The sequence below is a fragment of the Equus quagga genome, chromosome 18, assembly GCF_021613505.1.
Source record: "Equus quagga isolate Etosha38 chromosome 18, UCLA_HA_Equagga_1.0, whole genome shotgun sequence".
In the NCBI taxonomy this organism is placed as follows: domain Eukaryota; kingdom Metazoa; phylum Chordata; class Mammalia; order Perissodactyla; family Equidae; genus Equus; species Equus quagga.
Genome location: NC_060284.1, coordinates 41,859,255 through 41,880,720, shown reverse-complemented (window position 1 = coordinate 41,880,720; position 21,466 = coordinate 41,859,255). Strand labels below are relative to the sequence as shown.

Here is a 21,466-nt window from a genome sequence, read left to right as displayed (position 1 = left end):
GCGGGCCGCGGTGTGGCCCAGGGCCGGCCGGGCAGCCCGGCGACTGGGCCGCCGCCTCGCGGGCCGGGGGGCGGGGGGCGCTGACCAGCAGCCTGCCGAGTCCCCGAAGGCCGCCGAGACGGAAAACCAGGGCGCTCGCGTGACCCAGAGGGGCGACGAGGGCGGCGGCCAGGGGTAGGGCTGGGCGGCTCCCGGGGGGAGCGGGCGCGCGGCCGCGCGGTGGGCGGGAAAAAGCTGAGGGGACGCGGAGGGGCGGGCGCGCGCCCTGCGGCTGCGGGGGCGGAGGAGGCGGAGGAGGCGCCTCTGGTGAGGAGCCGCGCGGACCGCGCCAGACCCAGACGGATCCTCGCGGCGGTGGCAGCGACAGCAACAGGCGGCGGGCCCGGCTCGCGGGCGGAGGCGGCGAGGGGCGGGAGCGCCAGGCGGAGCTCCACGGCCCCGCGCCGCCGCCTCTTCCCCGCCGCATGGACGAGCACCTCAGCCTCCTGCGCTCGCCGCCGCCGCCCTCCGCCCGCCACCGCGCCCACCCTGCGCAGCCCCCAGCGAGCGGCGGCTGCGGCGCCCACACGCTGGTGAACCCCGGCTACGCCGAGCCCGCCGCAGGCCCCGAGCTGCCGCGCGACATGACGGTGGTGCCCGGGGACCACCTGCTGGAGCCCGAGGCTGCCGACGGCGGCGGGGGCCCGCCTCAGGGCGGCTGTGGCGGCGGTGGCGGCTGCGACCGCTACGAGCCGCTGCCGCCCGCGCTGCCGGCCGCCGGGGAGCAGGACTGCTGCGGGGAGCGCGTGGTGATCAACATCTCGGGGCTGCGCTTCGAGACGCAGCTCAAGACCCTCTGCCAGTTCCCGGAGACGCTGCTGGGCGACCCCAAGCGGCGCATGCGGTACTTCGACCCGCTCCGCAACGAGTACTTCTTCGACCGCAACCGGCCCAGCTTCGACGCCATCCTCTACTACTACCAGTCCGGGGGCCGCATCCGCCGGCCGGTCAACGTGCCCATCGACATCTTCTCCGAGGAGATCCGCTTCTACCAGCTGGGCGAGGAGGCCATGGAGAAGTTCCGCGAGGATGAGGGCTTCCTGCGGGAGGAGGAGCGGCCCCTGCCCCGCCGCGACTTCCAGCGCCAGGTGTGGCTGCTCTTCGAGTACCCGGAGAGCTCGGGGCCGGCCCGGGGCATCGCCATCGTGTCCGTGCTCGTCATCCTCATCTCCATCGTTATCTTCTGCCTGGAGACGCTGCCCGAGTTCCGCGACGAGAAGGACTACCCCTCCTCGCCGTCGCAGGAGCTGTCCGAGGCGGCCGGCAACAGCACGTCGGCAGCCCCCGCTGGAGCCTCCAGCTTTTCGGACCCCTTCTTCGTGGTGGAGACCCTGTGCATCATCTGGTTCTCCTTTGAGCTGCTGGTGCGGTTCTTCGCCTGCCCCAGCAAAGCCACCTTCTCCCGAAATATCATGAACCTGATAGACATCGTGGCCATCATCCCTTATTTCATCACTCTGGGCACTGAGCTGGCTGAGCGACAGGGCAATGGACAGCAAGCCATGTCCCTGGCCATCTTGAGGGTCATCCGCCTGGTGAGGGTCTTCCGCATCTTCAAGCTCTCTCGCCACTCCAAGGGGCTGCAGATCCTGGGGCAGACGCTGAAGGCTTCCATGCGGGAGTTGGGGTTGCTCATCTTCTTCCTCTTTATTGGGGTCATCCTTTTCTCCAGCGCCGTCTACTTTGCCGAGGCAGACGACCCCACTTCAGGTTTTAGCAGTATCCCGGATGCCTTCTGGTGGGCAGTGGTAACCATGACAACAGTAGGTTACGGTGATATGCACCCAGTGACCATAGGGGGTAAGATTGTGGGGTCACTCTGCGCCATCGCTGGTGTCCTGACCATTGCTTTGCCCGTCCCTGTGATTGTTTCCAACTTCAATTACTTCTACCACCGGGAGACCGAAGGGGAAGAGCAAGCCCAGTACATGCACGTGGGAAGTTGCCAGCACCTCTCCCCTTCTGCCGAGGAGCTCCGAAAAGCAAGGAGTAACTCGACTCTGAGTAAGTCGGAGTATATGGTGATCGAAGAGGGGGGTATGAACCATAGCGCTTTCCCCCAGACCCCCTTCAAAACGGGCAATTCCACTGCCACCTGCACGACGAACAATAATCCCAACTCCTGTGTCAACATCAAAAAGATATTTACCGATGTTTAATCTATGATCCAAGTGACATGCTGTGCTCAGTATTATGTGGAACGTGCCCCCTTGGTCTGTGTATGCCCTTGTTTTATACATTTCCAGGCCATTCATCAAGGAAAGGACATGAAGAAGTGGAAAGCACACTTCATTCTCCCTCACCCTACTGCTTCATACTGAAACAGGTGTCTGTTTTGCAAGTGGGCTGCATTCTCTCAGCTCTCCTTTTTTTTTCCCCTCTCCCTCTCTCTCTTAATATTGCAAGCAACAGACTTACTTTAAACTTGATTTCTAGTACAAATCCTGTTTAAAAAAATAAAAACTGTACATCCTGGGAGGAAATGAAACTAGAGAACGGTTAGAGTAACTGTTTAACCTCAGAATTATTTGTTGCTTTACTAAGTAAAGCAGGCACATATTTAAACGGTGCTTCAGTTTGATGGACCCGTCAGCATTATTGAATCTTTAGTTCAATTGCCTGTGCTGTGGATATGTGGATGGAAAGTCTAATGACTTGTAAACCCACCATAAGTTCATTTGGTTTTGACTAGAATTTCTATTGGAAACTCCCCTCCTGGAATTTACACTTCTCTACAACTTTGAACAAAGGGGAATGCCTGAGATGTCCTGATCTAATATAGTTTAACTCTTTGGGGCTTGTTAAGCATTTGGAAGTATTAGACTAACAGATTTCCTGTGAAGTTGTGTGTGTGTTCCAGCCGACATCTATCAAAGTCTAGAAACAGATGTTTTCAGTGCTGCTGAGAGAAACAAAATTTCCTAATGCATCTGAGAGATAAGCTTCTGCAGTATCACAAGAAGATTAAAGTGGCAGACACTCCTTCCAGCGGAAGTTACTAATTCGGACCTGACTGATGCAGTTCCCATAGCAACCCATGTTTCCTGGGAAACCCGAAAAAGGTTGTCATGGCATCTCTTGCTCTCTAGCCCCGCCCCCTAGCCCCTGCCTTTTTCACAGTAATCTTTCCAGATGTTTTCTAGTTACATGATTTCATAAGGAAAATCACTGTTTGAATAAAGTCTGAGAATCTGAGGTGGTGATATGAATCACAAAATGCCTATTTTTTTACTACAAAAAAAATCACTGATATCATTCTATAATGACTGAATCCAGAATGAAAATATCGTCTTTGGAATGGTTAGATGTGCACCACAATAAGGAATGATTTGAATTAAATGCCAGTAATTAGGCAATAATTTTAAAAGATGCTTCTCTACTGTTTCCTTTCTCCAAGAAGTTTCAAGCCAACAAATGAAATTTAAAAGCAAATTTAAAAGTGTTCTGTACATAAGCAAATGAAAGATTCAATCAGTGCACCTGAAACTTTACTGCAAGGGACCTTCAGACTTCCTCTTTAAAATAAAATCCAGATCCCACAACAGCACTGTTACCATCACAGCACTTGAAAAACAAAGTAAACTTTAAAAATATAAAGGATGCATATTTTTAACTGAGGGAATTGCAGACAATCAATTCAAAGGAGGGACGGGAAGTAACCAAATCTTGGGGAAATTCCTGCAAGTTTCAGCCATATGCCAGGGGTTGCCAGAAGACAAACAGAATCAGGTGAGCACTCTGTGCGCTGAGAGCACTCCTTTTTGTCCAGGGAACCAGGGAAATGCTCTTCCTGTCTAGATTGGCGATACTTGCAAAACCAATAGTTTTATATTAATTATGTGCAAGTGCCTTTTAAAGATCATTTACAATACCTTTTCCATTTGATTTCCATGTTGCTAATTGTCGTTTGGTTTCCGTTGCTTATTGCAAAAGGATGGGGAAAAAAGTCATTGCTCTTCAGAATAACTTTCACCCATACTGAGCTGAAAATGATTCCATTCTGTTTACTAACCCACTTGGCTTCGAAAGAACCGGTTTCCCCTTAAAAATGAGAGTAATCTATTTTTAAAGTTCATAAAATATTTTCAGGTAGTCAGAAGCCTACTTACTTTATTATTTGTGCATTTGAGACAGTGAAAATTAATGTCTTACAATAAGACTATAAGAGGGGAAGAGGAAGAGAAAGACAAAAAAAGAGGCAGGAACTCTATCTGGTCATAGGGTCGTTGTTTTTATCTCTATGTGGGTCAAAATCAGACTCCTTTATCTAGTTTCCTTGGCTACTTGTTTGAGTTACTTGTAACATTGATCTACCTTTCGACCAAATTTGTGGTGTTCTTAATGACCATAAATTCTTTTTATGACCCATTTTGGAGGTAATATGTTAGACACACTGTAGTAATAAGATTAAGAATAATTTTTGTTTTTGTTCTTAAAAGAACATAAAGATGAACAAATCACAGTGAAAATTTTATTCATATTTATTCAGAAGATGTAGAAACCCTGAGTAGTTCTATTAGTAAATTACTATGGTTGTGGCATAATTTTTGGAATTGTATGGAATTTTTTGGAATTAAATAACAATTATATGAAGGAGACCTTTATTTTTTTAATTCAGAGGAATATGGCTTTTGAGTTATAACTTCGAGGTAGTACATTGCTTCTGGTCGCCATATTGTAAGCCCCTTAGAGGTTATAGGTTCTGTGTCTTGACAAGCTTTGGCTACTAGTGCCCCACAGAGAACGTAGCACCTTGATGTATTCAATACATATTTGATGAGTGAATGGCTATTATCTTACATGAATGTTATATTCAGGCTTTTAATGAAGTGGTTTGAAGCCTAAGTTCGGTAGTCATATTGCCAGGTTTTGAATCCTGACTCCACTGTATGACATTGAGCAAATTACTTAACCTCTCTGGACCTAAGTTTCCTTATTGATGATAATAAATAGTACCTCATGAGGTTGTTGTGAATAGTAAATGTTAATACAGGTGTAACACTTAGAAAAAATAATGCGTGATATGCAGCAGAGATTACATTATTACATTATTTGCTGAGAGTACGTTATTGTGATCATTACTCACCAACATTGTATAATTAATACCAAGCTTTGTGAATAATATGAAATACATAAATAATCAGTGTCTTCCTATTTACTTTCTATATAACAATAATAATTACCACTTATTAAAGGTTGACCATGTCTTGGACACTTCTCAACTCTGTAAGTGGTATTAACCCTGTCTTAGGAGGGCAAAAAATAGATGGTTAAGTGATTTCCCTAAGACTTCACTGCTAGCAAGAGACCAGCTACGATTTAAAGCCAGGTCATTCTGGCCCCAAAAGCCATTTTCCTTTTGTTGGGTGACTTGAAAGCGACTGAGAAAATAAATTTCTTATGCTTTTAGGTTTGACTTCAGGCCATGTTACTAATTAATGATTTCCTATAAGAGACGTATCTCTGGAAACCTATTTCATGCAGTATACTGAAAATTAACTCTTTTCTAATCATCAGATCTTTTTAACCATAGGGATCAAATATAAGATATTTAAATTGGATGAAGAGATTGACTTTTCTAGTAATAAAAGATTATTTTCTTATATGATTGATTTATCTAGATTTAATATTACACTCAGAAAGAATAAGCAGTCGTAGTAATGATCCCTGGTAGGACAATGAATATTTTTCAGTTTTAAGATTAATTTCCTATTTTCATGTGTTTCAGTCTACAACAGGTGATAGTATTAAGCAAATTGTTATTTTTCCATCTCCTTATGCTTTGCTTAGGTTCCTGAAGAACCATGCCAGAAAGCAGTGTAAATATTGGATTCTCCTTTATTAAGAAGGGAGAAATTACTTAAAACAAAAGGATTGAAAGCAAAAGGAGATTGCCACTGCATTGAAATTTGTAACATTATTGCCTTACCCAGCCACTTCATGGATCTTTAAGAGCAGCTGTGCTCAAAAAAACATTAGAATATAATTTCATCCCCTATGATAGCTGTAGCCCCCTCTCTAAGATCCTAAATCATTTAGAAAATGAAAATGGATAGTGATTTGGGCTTAGAGCAAAATGCAGTGAGTCTAAGTTTACACATGCCAGTTAGCTTTGCCAACCAGAGACTCCACTGTTGAGCTCAATTGCACGTCTTGGATGTTGGAAGGTGTGCATATGTCTGTGTGTACAAAAGATTCCTGGGAGGAGGTGTGACTGGATCCGCACACATCCATCAACACCCTGGCGAAGATATCCATACCCTACAGCTGGTGAATCCAGAGCTAAAAATCATAACATTGTTATTATGTTATCTCTTTTACGGTGTTTTAACCTGATACTATACCAAATTTAAATACCCACCAACTATGGTGACATAATCACAAACATCTACACATAAGAGGAAGTGTTATATCAGTTATTTCTAAACTTTGAAATAAAATTTCAGGATTGAAATTTTAAATGCACAGTATGAAGAAATTTAAAGTTATGGTTTGTCTACATAAAACTTGTTATTCTTTGGCATATAACATACGCAAGTAATTGCTTTACCGATCGTATAAATTCCATATATACCAATATAGTCTATTCCTTTGAGAACCATAACTATAATTTACTGTCTTCTATACGTTTAAAATTTCAACATTTTCTACAGCAGTTCCAAGTCTTTCCCACCTCTCAGCTGTGAATAGAAGTGATAACCCCTCCCACTAAGAAATGCAAACAAGCACACGTGCCCCACAGTCTGAAGACTTACGGAAACACTGTGAGATAGGGGGGAGGAGCATAAGAATGGGGAAGAGGATATTTAGGAATGGCATTTTAGGGTGGGGTTTTTTCTGTTTTGTATTTGGTCTTTTAAACTAAGGGAGATAAAACTGTTGCTTTTGTACTACTAATTTCCTTTATTTTGCTTGGCAATTTTATATATACTAATGAAATCATTTGTTTTTTATAACCTTTGCAAGAGAGCAAATCAGAGGAGTCAGGAAGAAGGGAGGGAAAGCCATGCAGAGCCCAAACCTTACTGTTGTGACTCAGCTCCTAACCTCCTGCCAGAAAATGGCCATTGCTATAGAGTATATGATAATAGTATTCTTTATATGCTCATGTTCACCCAGAAAATTTAATTTAAATGATTCAGACAGGTTAGAGAGTTTGCAGATGTTTGTCTTTGTTTTCGGTGATGCTATAAACTAATTTTGTCTTTGAAATTGTACAGAAAAAGCATTTTACAAAGAAACATTTTCAAGGTTTTTCTCTTTTTTTTTCTTTTTTTGTACTGGATGTGTTTTTCCTTACATTTCGCCATTTTGCACCATTAACCATAAAATGCATTAAAGAAGAGATCTAGAAAAGAGGCTCCATCGTTTTCTTGGGAGCCATTTTATTACTGTTGCAACCTAAATAGTGCAGAATAGGAACTCTGGCCTGAAAAGTAAATCCTTGGATTATGGTTGTTAGTAAGATAGCACTTAAATGAACAAAAAATGATGTTTCATCACATCTGATGAATGTTATGAATAAGTCTGTGCATACAGGGCTCTGACTTTGCAGGTACAGAGATCATACTCCCCAGCGTGGTGCTCAGGTGTGAATCCCAACCCCACTCTCACCCTCCCATCAGAGCACAAAGGCTCTTGGGAATCTCCATTGAGATCCCCACCAACTTTTTAGAATGAAAGTTGGCATTGCACCCATGTGTTATGTGTCAATCAGTGCTGCTATTTCACTTGTTTTCATTAACTTTATTTTAAACTCCTGTTCTTTATGGAAATTCTCTCTGAACCTTAAGGTTCTTATTTTTATACATTTATGCATGTTCCTTCAGTTAAAATATACGATTTAGTTTGGAAGAGAAGCCATTGGAGGCAATTTATTACACACACACACACACACACACACACTTCATCTGTTCATAAGTTATTCCCTATCCTAAGATATAGTTACTTTCTATCTGTAGATCTAAACAGTCTAATTCTTTTTCTGAAAATAAGTGAATTTTCAAAATATTGGTTGCCTTCATATATGCATCATAAATTTACAAATTATTTTTATTTTTTATAGCCTTGCTTAAAAGGCAGTATTTACTAATGTAATAATAGATTCATAAAAGTAGTAAATACATTCAGTCTGTCACTGAGTTTTGTCATTTCACCTCCTAAATATCTCTAAAACGAATCCATACTTCTACGTTGCTGCCAGCACCACTTTAATCCACACTACCATCATCTCTATCCTGGATAAGTTTGAAGGTCTCTTCACTGGCCTTCCCACATTTCCTGTGGCCAGTCTGACCCATTCTCCACCTCGTAGCCAGAATGCTCTTTTTGAGACTCAACTCTGATTATATCACCTGCCTCTGCTTAAAATTCTTTCAGGGTCTTTTCTTTGTTCTTAGGATAGAGACCCAAAGGCTTAACACAGCCTTCATGGACCCACATGATCTGTCTCAGCCCTCATATCCAGACGTATCCTATACCTGTGCTCCTCCCATCATCTCATGCTCCAGAAACCCTGATCTTCCAGTTACAGGATAACCTCCCTTTCCACTTAAGCTATGGGGATCTTTGCAAATGTTCCCACTGGCAGCTGTCTCCTCCTCTCCTCACCTCATTAACCTCTATTTTTATTCTAATACTTCCTTCAGGATATCTCTCATGACTCTGGCTTTATCAGTTCCCCTATTGTGGTATATTTCATCAAATTTAAGGTGCCTTTGATTATAAGAACCACCATTATTTTATGTGCCATTAAAAAAACCAAAAACTGCCAATTATAAGGGAAGGTACCAGTGATTTTAAGGTACATCACAATTTCATGGATGCTCAAATCTAAGAAAGTATGTCTTAGAATGAATTGAATATAGATGTGATCTTGACATAGCTGTAATATATGATTAACGTCTGTTTCTTCTGTAAGAGTAGGGACTGTATCTCTCTTGGTTCACCATTGAATCCCTTCCCATTCGTTCCCAAATCTGTTCCAAACAGGCTTTCACCTCTACCACTTCACCAAAAGTATACTTTTCAAGGTCACTGGTGACCTCCTATGGCTAAGCCCAGTGGCCATTTGGCCGTTTCTCAGTACTCATTTCATTGGATCCATCTGAAACATTTGGCACTGTGGAATACTTCCCCCTCCTGAGAAAAATTTCTTAATTTGACTTCCAGGATACCATACTCTGGATTTTCTTCCTACCTCTCTGGCCTCTCCTTTTCCATCCCTTTTACTCGTTCTTTCTTATCTCTCCTGGCTCTTAATGTTGGAGGGTCACGTGGGCCATGGCTAGTCCTTAGATCTCTTTGTGCATTCAGTCTTATTCTCACAGCTTTAGACTATCTATATGTAAATTTATATCTCCCACTTGAACTTCAGATTGAATTTCCAACTGTTTTCTTGACATCTCCCCTTGGGTATCTAATGGATATCTCAAACTTAATATATCCAAAACTGAGCTTCCCCCTCCTCCTCTATCCCCTGCCGTCAAACCTATGCCTCCTGCCCTCTTCCCCATCTCGATTACTGGCAACTTCAATTTTCCAGTTGCTCAAGCTAAAATCCTTGGAATTACTTTTGACTCTTCTTTTTCTCTCAATCCCCTTCTCCAGTCTATTGGCAAATCCTGCTGGCTCCACTTTTAAAATGTTTCCAGAGTCTTACCACTTCTGCTACCACCTGATCTAAGCTGTCATTATCTCCCACCTGGATTTTTATAGGACTCTCCTGACTGGGCCCCCAGCTTCCATCCTTTTTCCTCCTGGGTCTATTCTCAACATAGCAACCAGAGTGATCCTTTTAAAATACTTGTCAGATCATGTCACTTCTTGGTGGCAAAACTCCCATTTGGCTCCCTACTTCACAGAGTACAAACTAAAGCCCTTACAGTGGCCTGCAAAGCTCTGCCTAATCTAGGCCCCCTTACCCTTCTGACTCACTTCTGACTCCTCTCCCACTTGACCTTGCAGAACAGCTGTGCTGGCCTCCTTGCTCTTCCTCAGGCACACCAAGCATGCCTCACCTCAGGTCTTTGTACTTGCTGTTCCCCTTCCTGGAATGCACTAACGTCTGATATCTGTGTGGCTCACTCCATCACCTCCTTGGGTGTCACCGTCTCAGTGAAGCCTTCCCTGGCCACTCTATTTAAAATTGCAAGCCCCACAGCACTCTCTATAGTCTTTCTCTGCTTTATTTTCTCCTTTAACATATTAGATATTTTACTTTGTTTATTGTCTGTCTTCCCTTGCCTTCCATAAGAACAGGATTTTTCTGTTCATTGGTACTGTATCCCCTAAGACCTGGAATAAAGTTGGTGCTTAATAAGTATTTATTCAAGGAAGGAATGAGAGGAAGGAAATAGCATTCCAATTTGAGTGTTTTTAAACCATAAGCAAAATTTTCATGTTGTGTATTTATGCTTCATTTTGTCATTGAGAGGCTTACACTCCCCACCCCGTGCTCTTTTGAATAAAATTCCTTGTAATTGGTTCACTGGAGGAGGCTTCCATTTGGTAAAACATGCTGCAGCAGGTTTTCCACATGAAGTACTGCCCAATGAAGGGGATGGAATTCCTTAATTTAAATAATTTAAATATAACATTATATGAGATATCACTCCTAATTACCAAGGGTACCCGGAAATTAGAATGCTTCACAGAAACCGTGTTTTTACCTAATAGCTAATAGAATGCTGTTTATAAATGATACTCAATATATGCTTGTTGACTGATTGGTTTAAGTAGTACAGCAAAAATAAGAACACAAGTGTTGTCTCTGGGAACTTACCTCTCTAGCGCGTGTGATAAGAAACTTCCCTGTAAGTTCAGTCTTGCTTTCAGCTAATGGTGAGTCCTTAGATGTCCATGGGGTCATTACTGTGAAAGCTGACTGAATACGGCCTTAGACCTTTCATCAATGAATCATCATAAAGAATTACACTACTGTAGTTATGGCCTTACTGGATAAAATCATTTCTTTTACAAAATGACCTAATTCTTAATGTAATTGTCAAGTTACATGGTAGGATAAAAAACTCAGCTATTTTTTAAAGTGATTTTTTCATGTATGAAAGAAGATGGGGATATTGAATCCATGAGAAATAAGAGCAGATTCCTAGAGTGGCTTTATAATAATCAAACTTAGCCCACTTCTAAATAAAATAGGTGAGAGTCACCTGTAGCATATATTGATATTGGGAAGTTCCTGGTAGCTTTGAGAAACCAACATACGTAGTATGGAGTTACTGAAACTAATTAGAGCATTGATGTCAATGAGTACTGCAGATATTGTCACGATTTTAGGTAATATTGTAGCAGATGCACTTTCTTCTGCAGTAGGAAATGGGGATTCTCCTTATATGAATAGAGAAGAACTTTCTCCACACCCCGTCTGAATTTTCTCCTTTCCCTGGATTTCTCAGGGAAACCAGAGCAGAGATTGACCTGGCTGTTGCTTCTGCACATCCAACTAGCACAATTCCCTTACCAAATATATCACTAAATTAAAGAAAACTAACATGTGTGCTTGAGGTTACGTATGTGGACTAGCACAAGTTAGAAACTCTTTTCACCTGGTCACTTCACACAGTTAAGTCCACATAGGACAGAGATTATTTCTCTTCTGAGGACACATTGTTAGGATTTTTTAAAGAAATGACACACAAAGAGAATTAAAATGATCACTTTTTGTTTCTCAATTTTTCATGTTTTTTTTTCTGGGTGAGGAATTGTAAGCTTGTTTATTTTTATTATTTAACTCAGTATGGGTTTTACTGGATATTCTATTTAACCTGGAATAGCCAAGGTATTAGATATTTAAGAAGTAGCCTCACATGCCATTATATTTTATATTTACCTCATGTATGACTACAGGACAAAGAATATCAAATATTCACTAATGCATTACTTCGATAAGAAATTATAATAAAATCATGTTAAACAAGAGTGACTACATGTCATATTTCAAAATGGAGTGGGTGACTGGAAACCACAATAGAAATAATTTCTCCAAGTAAGAACTCTGTTCGAATTGCTTTATACCTATATTCTATAAATCTTTTACCTGCAAACATTTTAAGTGGTTTCAAAAGATCAATTTATTTTACTAGGCAAGTGTGTGAGCTGAGGATATTTATTGCTAGTAGACCTAAATACTTCTCAGAGTAGTAGTGATTTACCTCACAGCTCATTTTCCATGACCTTCCAGATTTTTGACAAACCTCACATCTTAGCACATTACCAACTTTAATTACTGAATGAGTTTAAACTTTTTTTGCTTGCCAAGAGTACATAATTTCCAAGAGGACAATCAGAGAATTATACATAAGTGAGCAAGAAATTTTTCAGTCCTTGGAGCTAATTCATTGCCATTTAGATTGGTAGAATTTGCATAACTTGTTGGTGTGTAGCCAACTGTAAGTTATTTAATAGATGTCAAAATACAGACCTGTGAAAACAAAGTTCCCAGAAAACTGCATGTTATAGAATGATTTTAACTCTTTCCTGATCAAATACAAATTAGTGAGGCTAACAATTAAGTAAGCAGAGTTTCTGTACCTCTTTCATTTAAGCCTTGGTGGAGGTATTAAACTTGATAATCATAGAAATTTTACTGTTCTTAGCTTCTTTTCTTGCTTTATATGTTATTTATTTGGTCAAATATCTTCAATTATATGTCACCATTTTCTATTATACTTCCTTTCTCTCTTTTTGTGGAGTTGATTTTGATACTTAAATCAATGTCCATTTTTTCTAAGCCCTTCAACCCATTTCTTAGCCACTAATATAGACATTATGATTACTATCCAAAGATCACTTTTATTTTTTGTTTCTGTTAAATTGCAACTCACTCCACACCTATCGTCTGTTAGGATGCCACTAAACCATACTTATTTAATAGCCCCAAGAGCCTTGAGGCAAGTATTGACACATGACGTTAAAAAAACGCGCAGCTGCTTATATAAAAATGATGTAAGAGTAGCAAGACAAGAGTAGCTTAATAGAACCATCTCAAAATAACCAAAGCTACAGTAGCACTTGGCAGAAGCTAGGCTCTTAGGAAGTAAAATGGATGCCAGATCATTCATATTACTTGTAATTTTCTTGTAATTAGTAGCCATTAATAGCTGTTAGATCACTGTCATTTGCAAACTCTCATAATGAAAATTAAGCATACTGTGATGCAAGAATATGCTCTTGGGGCCAGCCCGGTGGTGTAGTGGTTAAGCTGGGCGTCCAGCTTTAGCACCAGGATTCGCAGGTTCCAACCTCAGGTACAGACCTACACACCACTCATCAAGCCACACTGTGGTGGCATCCCACATACAAAATAGAGGAGGATTGGCACAGATGTTAGCTCAGGGACAATCTTCCTCACCAAAAAAAAAAAAAAAAAAAGGAATATACTTTTGCTTTATTGATCAAAGATTAGTGTTAAGAAGAAGTTATAACTTTCATGAAAGATGATCAAGTATAATCCAGGACAATCAGGAAAACTTTTCACTAGATGATTGTCCAGCATACTGTAAGCATACAACATGTAGTTTGGTGAGTGAATGATTCTTCCATAAAAAGTACACTCAAATTCCAGATCCCCATCATTAGGCATTTACCACTGGTTTTGAGACACCTACCCAAACCACGAGTATATATGAGAAACAGTCTTCTCTGGGTATTATGATGGATAATATTCACATATTGAAACCTGGAGCTGGGTTTAGCACTTTCTTTGTTTGCAAGTATCCTTTATCTTACACACTTAGTAAATCTCTAGAGTACATAAATCTAATTTTTACATGTCCATTTATTCATTCAACATATAATTACTGAGCACCTCCTATGTGTCACACACTGTGCAAGGTGATAGGAATTTATTCATTCATTCAACATATAAAGTGTCAACTATGTGCCAGACACCATTCTAGATTCTGGATGTCGCAGTAAACAAGACAATCTTACGGCCTTATGCGTTTTTTTAAGAAACACCTTACTGTCAGCATTTCTAAATAATTTGTTTTGTAATTGGGAGAGGAGAGCACCAAACCTTGAACTTTTATTTGTTAGTTCTTCACAGACCCTGGTCAAGTAGTTATTGTTGGTACATAACTGTGGAGAGTTCATATTTTAGAGGATCAGTAAATTTGAAAGTTATTTGTAATGACAAGGTAAACTGTGGGCATGACATCCATAGCACCTAGAGAATGGTTTTCACAGTCTCATTTTGAGACTGTTTCTGTCTCTCTCCTTTTTTTTTTTTTTTTTTTTTGTTTCCTCTTCATAACACTTATCTGAGCATGGGATTTCTCTTCACTACAAAAGAGTTCTCATCTTAGATTACCACAGTGGGATGTACAGCCAGAAAAGAATCCAAGCCCTGGAAATACATTGAGAAAATTAATATGTATATTTTTCTTAAAAACAGCAGGCACGGGGCTGGCCTGGTGGCTTAGTGGTTAAAGTTTGCACATTCAGCTTCCGTGGCCTGGGCTTCCCCGGTTGGGATCCCAGGTGTGGACCTGTGCATCGCTTGGGAAGCCATGCTGTGGCAGGCATCCCACATGTAAAGTAGAGGAAGATGGGCATGGATGTTACCTCAGGGCCAGTCTTCCTCAGCAAAAAGAGGAGGATTGGCAGCAGATGTTAGCTCAGGGCTAATCTTCCTCAAAAAAAAAAAAAAAAAAAACGACCAGTAGGCACTCCGAAACTTTCAGATGGTTCTAAAGATGAAGATAACTTTCCATGTTCAAATAGCAGTCATGTTGGTTCGGACTACATTTGGAGGTCATTATTAATAAGGAGAAAATGTTCATAATTTCATCATACTCTGAAACTTTTTCTAACTTAAAAGCCTTCAATATGTAGTTAATACATTTACACAATTAAATTGCTTGAACTTTTCAGGGTAACAGTAAATAAAAACATACCCAAAGTTTTGAAAAGTATGATGAATGGAATATTTTATATTGACTTAAGTCTATAATTTTTTAAAAACTAAATATACAGTGAATGATTGTGTTTACTCTGTCCAACAGATGCCTGAAGAGCCCCACGTAAAGAACTGTAGAGCTGCACCCACCAGTAGGATGCTCTTTTTTAAGTTGCCTAGATCGAGAACGCAGTGTTGGTTGCATCGCTGATGGGCGGGGATCTGTCTGCCAGCACATATTTTTGTTTCAGTTGACATTAAATAACATGTCTGTAACGAATGCTTTATATAAAGGAAACACCTCTGAAGCTGGAGGATTCTCTTCAAATTGTGTGCAATATAAAAGATACTGATAAAGAGATAAAGGAGAACGGTAAAAATATTAAGGTATCATTTCAACCTTATGACATTTTGATGAAATCTAATCATCCAAAAACTAATCAGTACTGCTGATAAAGAAAACCTAAATGTTTGTTTCCAACAAGCCAACTGTTACCATTTTCTTTTTTCAGCTAATTACTGGACTATGTTTAATCATGAGATACATTAATGTTATCTTCTATGTTCTGCGTTATGTGCAACTTTATTTGTGAAGGTGTGTCTTGTACCAAAGGCTGTCATATGTAGATTAGCCCATTTCCATGTAAATGAGTGAAGTCGACACTGTGCTCAGATAAGTGGTATCAAAGACAGACTTGCCTAAAAGAAATGTGCCTTGCTTGCTTAAACATCCTTTTATTTTTTGATTCAAAATGATAGATTTGCAAATTAGTCTTATAGCTAGGTTTTAGCTGAGCTTAACTTATAAAATATATATTAGTACTTATTATATGTTTAAGTTGTCTATCTTAACTAAAATTTTAACATTAGTTGTACTTTCCAGCAGTTTAATATAATATACTCATTCAGTTTAGTTTTCATGCAATGTTTGGTGTGGCGAGACAAAGCACATTCTTAAAGACATATATAATATTTCATCTAATATTAATAGAATTTTCTTCAAAATTGTTTCTGTAAAAGATTTCTTGACTCATTTTCTATTTTTATATTCTTTTAGAATTGGAACTTTTTTCAATTGAAAAACAGGAAAGGTTTAGTTGGAACCAAGATTTAGGAGGTCATGAAGACGGTTTCCCATTTGGGGATGTTTCACTTCCGTGCCATTATTAATGTATTTACTGTGACATTTCAGCAGAATGGTAGCTATTTGTATATTATTTAATAAGCCTTATGGAAAGTCAAACTGTGAACATTTACTATAAAGAAGACTTTTTCATTTCCATATTTTATTTTCAAAATATACCTGAATAAATGTATAAATAACCAATCTCCTATTAGTCAAATGCATAACAATGCTAAGTCATAATAAAAGCACTTGTAGGATTTCAATTACTATCAAAATGTTCCAGTAGCAAAGCCAAGATTGTGATACTTTTGATGCCCTGTAGAAGGAAATACAGGTGAAGAATTTCATTGTTAATATCTAAGAATCAGTAACAGAAACAATCTTATACCACCTAGGAACAAAACAGATGGATAAGAGATACAATCCAGGTAACTTTCTTTGAGGCAATGTCTACTATGAATTTTGCACAACCTGCTGGTAATTTCTCTGTGGTCAAAACTTTGAGACCAAATCAGTCTAGGAAAGTGACGTAAAAGAGTGACAAGTATCTCAGATTTGAGCAATGTGAACCTCCAATCTGGATGATTTGTGATTAAAGTGAAAATATAGCGACCACTGTTTTTTGTTCTGTGTCAGCCTGTGTAGTACAGACGCTGGCCCAGAGAATAGTCCATCCATTCCAGCGACCTTAATACTCATAACTGATGATCACAGCCTGGTCAGCAGTCAAGTAATTCACATCAGCTGTTGGGATGTTGAAACAAACCAGTTAACTGTCCCATAGGAGGTCTTAGACATTCAGATGTTTCAGTAAGGATCAGCAGGTGTTACAAAAATAGAGACAGGAACTACCTTTATAAAACACCAATGACACTTTAAGCATTATAGTATATTTAATATCATATCTGCATTATTATTACAGGCTACAGTCTCATATAAAGACAAAACCTGGACTTTTGCAATAAAAGCACAGAGTAGTACCAGATAAGTAAACTGCCATATTCAATATGGTTCACTGAATAGGTAGTAAAATAGTATTGGTGTAGATGTCAGGAGACCAGAATTCTTACCCACTTTCTATCCATGAGACCCTAGATAAGTCACTTACCATTGCTAGGCTTCAGTTTCCTCAATTGCAAAATGGGTGTGCTGGGTTAAATAATCTCCACCGCCCCTTTCCAGACCCCAGATCTTCATTATACACATTTGAAAAGGCTTTGAAGAATACTTAAGTACTCAGATTTTCTTATGCATTTCTGAAGGAAAGAGTAAACTGAAATAAAATTTAAGCCTTGAAAGTGTCATAAATATATCATTCTTTAAATTGATCGTGAGAAGAAGAAATAGGATTTTTTTCTCCTCTAAGAATTGTCACTGGTCTATAGTGGAATCCTGAAAAAGTAGGAAACTCACTCTGCAGAGTGGAAACAGATTAATGAAATAGCTGGAAAGGAAGGGACATTATTTGTTAAATTAAATTAGATCTTAAGGTGGTTGGAAATTGTACATGAAATGCTAAAACAGTACCAGAGCTTTACTGCACACTCAACATTATAATCCTAGGAGCAGGAGAAGCTGGGAAAAGGTTCGAGGGACAGGAGTGTTTGCCTTATGATCTCTTGATTCCTTTTGCACAAGCAGCAGTTTGGCAGAGCTTAAGCAGGTGTCTGTGCTTTAGTGCTGGCTGTGCCAATAACGCTCATGTGCCCCAGGAAAGTCCCTTTAACCTCTCTGAGCCTCAGTTTCTTTATCTGTACAGTGAAGACTTTAAATTTAGTAATCTGTATGTTTCTTTACATCTTTGAAAATTCTATAACATTTTCAGTGCTTCCCTCCAGTCACTTAGATGCCACATGTCCCTACTCATGTGACTAAATAGACTGCAAATCCCAATGTTCATATTTCTAATGTTGCTAATTAACCTCAACGAGACGTGAAAAATGTAAACCTTACTTTTAATTTGGACGATGCTTTAATCATCATGATTTATCATTTCATCTTTGAATGTGGAGTTAGTTGTCTAAATAAAATATCTGTTCAAGTGAACCTCTATTTAAATTTTTGTAGTTTAATAAACACTTAGCAAATCAGAATTAAATATAATATGCTTGCCAGTGAACTGTAGCTGATTGTAAGGTGCATTTTTGTCACATTAAAAGGTTAATGCCCCTTTGGTCCCAGAAGCAATGGCTATAATTAAAATAATATTCACAAAGTTTTGTAAATTTTTGTGAACACAAAAGAGACCTGATAGAGCCGTATTGTAATTAATTTTGCTCAGGAGTGAGAAACAAAATTCAGGGATAACCCAAACACTTCTGTTTGGCTTTAGTGGACAGTTGGAAAAAGAAGGGTTATAGGTTTGGCACAACATAGGTAATTATACCCACTGAAAAACAAGAGTATATTCTGGTTGCTGGTTTTATGGTAGAAAGAGTTTAGGATAGAAAGATGCTAAAATATGGACACTAGGGAAATTGATAAAATGATAGCAGTCCATTTGAATAATACAGAAATATTTTGTCATACTGAGATTATTCATCAAGAGTTTTAGTCTTATATCCTTCCATTCAGAAAAGGGGGCAGTTTTTAAAGGCCTCTATCATAATAGGAAATGTATATTTTGACTAGTGGAGCAATTCCTGGAAACATTTAATCTGATAATTTTGGTTTTGTGAAGGTGAATTTTCACTGTAGGTGTAATTGAGTCTCTTGTGTATTTGTGTTAGTGATCTTTGTGAGAAGTAATTTTATCCATTTTTTTAAAAGTTGATGAAATTTGCTAAATGGTGATTCTAGCATACTGTGTAAATATTGTATCTTACAACAATTTGTGAACTGATGATACTAAAACCATAGTAGTATCTCTCCTGGTAAATTGTTTCCATGGTGTGGTCTCTTAATGCTGGGTTTGGGGTGGGGAGGTTAAGTATTTAGTTTACTTAAAATTGTCAAAAGTGTTTTTCCGAAATGCCATAAAATTGTATGATTATAAACCAAATAGGAATATTCTCTTTTTCTTTTTTCAATTTTAAGGGCACTGTATAGACCATTTTTGGAATTACCCCATAAAATGGTATAATTTCTGTTGAAAAGTTTCTGCATATAAATACAAGGGAAAGCAAACAGTGTATGTAGTATTTCTATGTAATATGCTAAATGTAATAAGAATCCGTCTTTGAAATCTTATACAGATAGATAGTAATTATGCCGATATCAGAATATCCAATACAACACTTCAGGTTTTTCATAGAAATGTCTAACATTTGTTTATTATCTCATACTTTGCAGAGATTATTCACATATCTTATTTAATCTTTAAAATATCCACTTGAGGTAATAATACTATATGCAGTTTAGAGAGTAAACAACTAAGGTTTAGAAAGATCAGGTGACTTCCCCAACATCATATGGCCAGCAAATGGCTCTAAATCTCATTTGCTTTACACTATTCTCCCTCCTTCATGTTTTTTTTTTCCCTATCGCTGCCATTATCTTTAAAACTTTGAGTAAAACCTAATTCTAAATGATACATTGGGAAATTTCAGGTTTTAGCTACAAGGCATTTTTGCTGTTACTGTCAGACCTTTTTAGATACTTCCAAAATACAGTCCAGTCCTTCCACAGGATGACAGCCAAATATTTTCCATCTAAAACATATTCAGTCCATACACCCTGACCACAGACCCTAAATCTATATGATGTCAAAATGCCAGACTGAAAAATTACCTTCTTTACTGATGTTTCTAATTTCCTTTTTAAAAAATCCATTGTAATGACTGATTTCTGAACAGTTGAAAGAAGCAATAATCAAGCCAAGAAACTGCAAACATTCTGATTCAGAGAAAACATACTGTCAGACCCACCATAGTAACCATTTTTCAGCCTATTGTTTTTCGTCATATGTATTCTGTGATTAGCAGAGGACAGGGAAGGGAGAGTGGGTAGAAACACTGTCTTAATTTTAAGAAAACATTATTTCCTGTAGCTATTCATAAAGAATTGGTCATCAAGTATTAGATAACAGTACTGTTAACATTTAGCCATAGTGCAAATATATGGTAAAGTTTATCCACATATTTAAAAATACACTTAAGTAATTTCCCAGGTAAAATTAAAATCTGATGACTTCTCAGTTTGAATATGGAGAAGATTCTTGTGTTAATCCATGACATAATACTACATTTTTATTCTTTTTGCGAAGAGTGAGACACTGTCACTGCTTCCCTTGTAAGTCAACAGTCTGTGATACATTCTATACTTTTACTGACTAGCAATGCAATGTTATTGTGAATAATTAAATGGAACATATGTTATATTATATCAGAATTTAAAATTTTCTAACCTGAAATTTAGTTCTCCTCATCAGATAAGTCAAACAAGTATTAGTTTATATGGAATGAAATAATAATCATTCTTAAATAATGACACAACAAATAATGGAATTCTGAATAAAATGTAAAATCAAACACATATTTTTTCTATATTCATCTTCTTTTGACATTGAATTATGTTAATTTATCACATATCAATGTAAAGTTAAAATAAGTTCTTATGCCATGTTCTCTTATGTTCTTGTCATAATAATTTTGGGCCTTCTGTTAAGTAAATATCAGTAAATACCTGTGAGTTGATTATGTGATATTTTCATCCATTTTTTAAATTTGTCTTTGGATTTAAAGTGTTTTCATTGCAAATGTGCAGAATTCAATAAAATACAAAAAAAAAATCCTGTTACTCATATTAATGAGTTCCAAATTCTTTTCTTTTTCCTTTTCTTTTCTTTCTTGTTTCTTTCTTTCTCCTTCCTTCCTTCCTTCCTTCCTTCCTTCCTCCCTCCCTTCCTCCCTCCCTCCCTCCCTCCCTCGCTCCCTTCCTTCCTTCCTTCCTTCTTTCTTTTTCTTTCTTTCTTTTTCTTTCTTTCCCCCTCTCTCTCTCCCTCCCTCCCTCCCTCTCTCTCTCTTTCTCTCTTTTCTTTCTCTTTCTTTTTTCTTGTTTTGTTGTTGCAAAGAGGAAACAGTAGAAACTGGGCTGTTGCCAACAACTTAAACATCAGCTGCCTTTGGATCAGCTCTGCAAACTCTTGTGTGTCCTCCCATGTGACTATAGTGAAGACTTCTGTGCAGTACACTTAGAAAGTCTTTTGGATGCAAACACTGCCTAGGTTTGTTCTGTTGCTCCCTATCGTACACTGTTGAGGGCCCAGAACAGTCTTAAGGAAGAAAAAAATTTATTTGTCATAAGTCTGTGCCTTCATACTTTGCATCAGTTATATGAGAAAATTGTGGCAAGGTAAATGTACATTAATTCACTCAACAATATGTACTGACCATCAACTGTGTGAACTGCCCTATTCAAAGTGCAATGAATGGATATGAAGA

General features: G+C 38.9%; 1 protein-coding gene across 2 annotated transcripts; it reads left to right on the top strand.

Moving 5' to 3' along the window:
* The first annotated feature begins 303 nt into the window (after positions 1-303).
* KCNA3 (potassium voltage-gated channel subfamily A member 3) lies at positions 304-20,705 on the top strand. Of its 2 annotated transcripts, XM_046645092.1 has the most exons (3): positions 304-385; positions 423-3,768; positions 15,066-20,705. In XM_046645092.1, exon 2 carries the CDS (start codon positions 465-467, stop codon positions 2,196-2,198), a length of 1,734 nt encoding a protein of 577 aa, XP_046501048.1. In that variant the 5' UTR covers positions 304-385; positions 423-464; the 3' UTR covers positions 2,199-3,768; positions 15,066-20,705. The 2 variants fall into 2 exon arrangements, with proteins under 2 accessions (XP_046501048.1, XP_046501047.1); XM_046645091.1 differs by having other exon boundaries at positions 341-3,768.
* Positions 20,706-21,466: the final 761 nt, after the last annotated feature.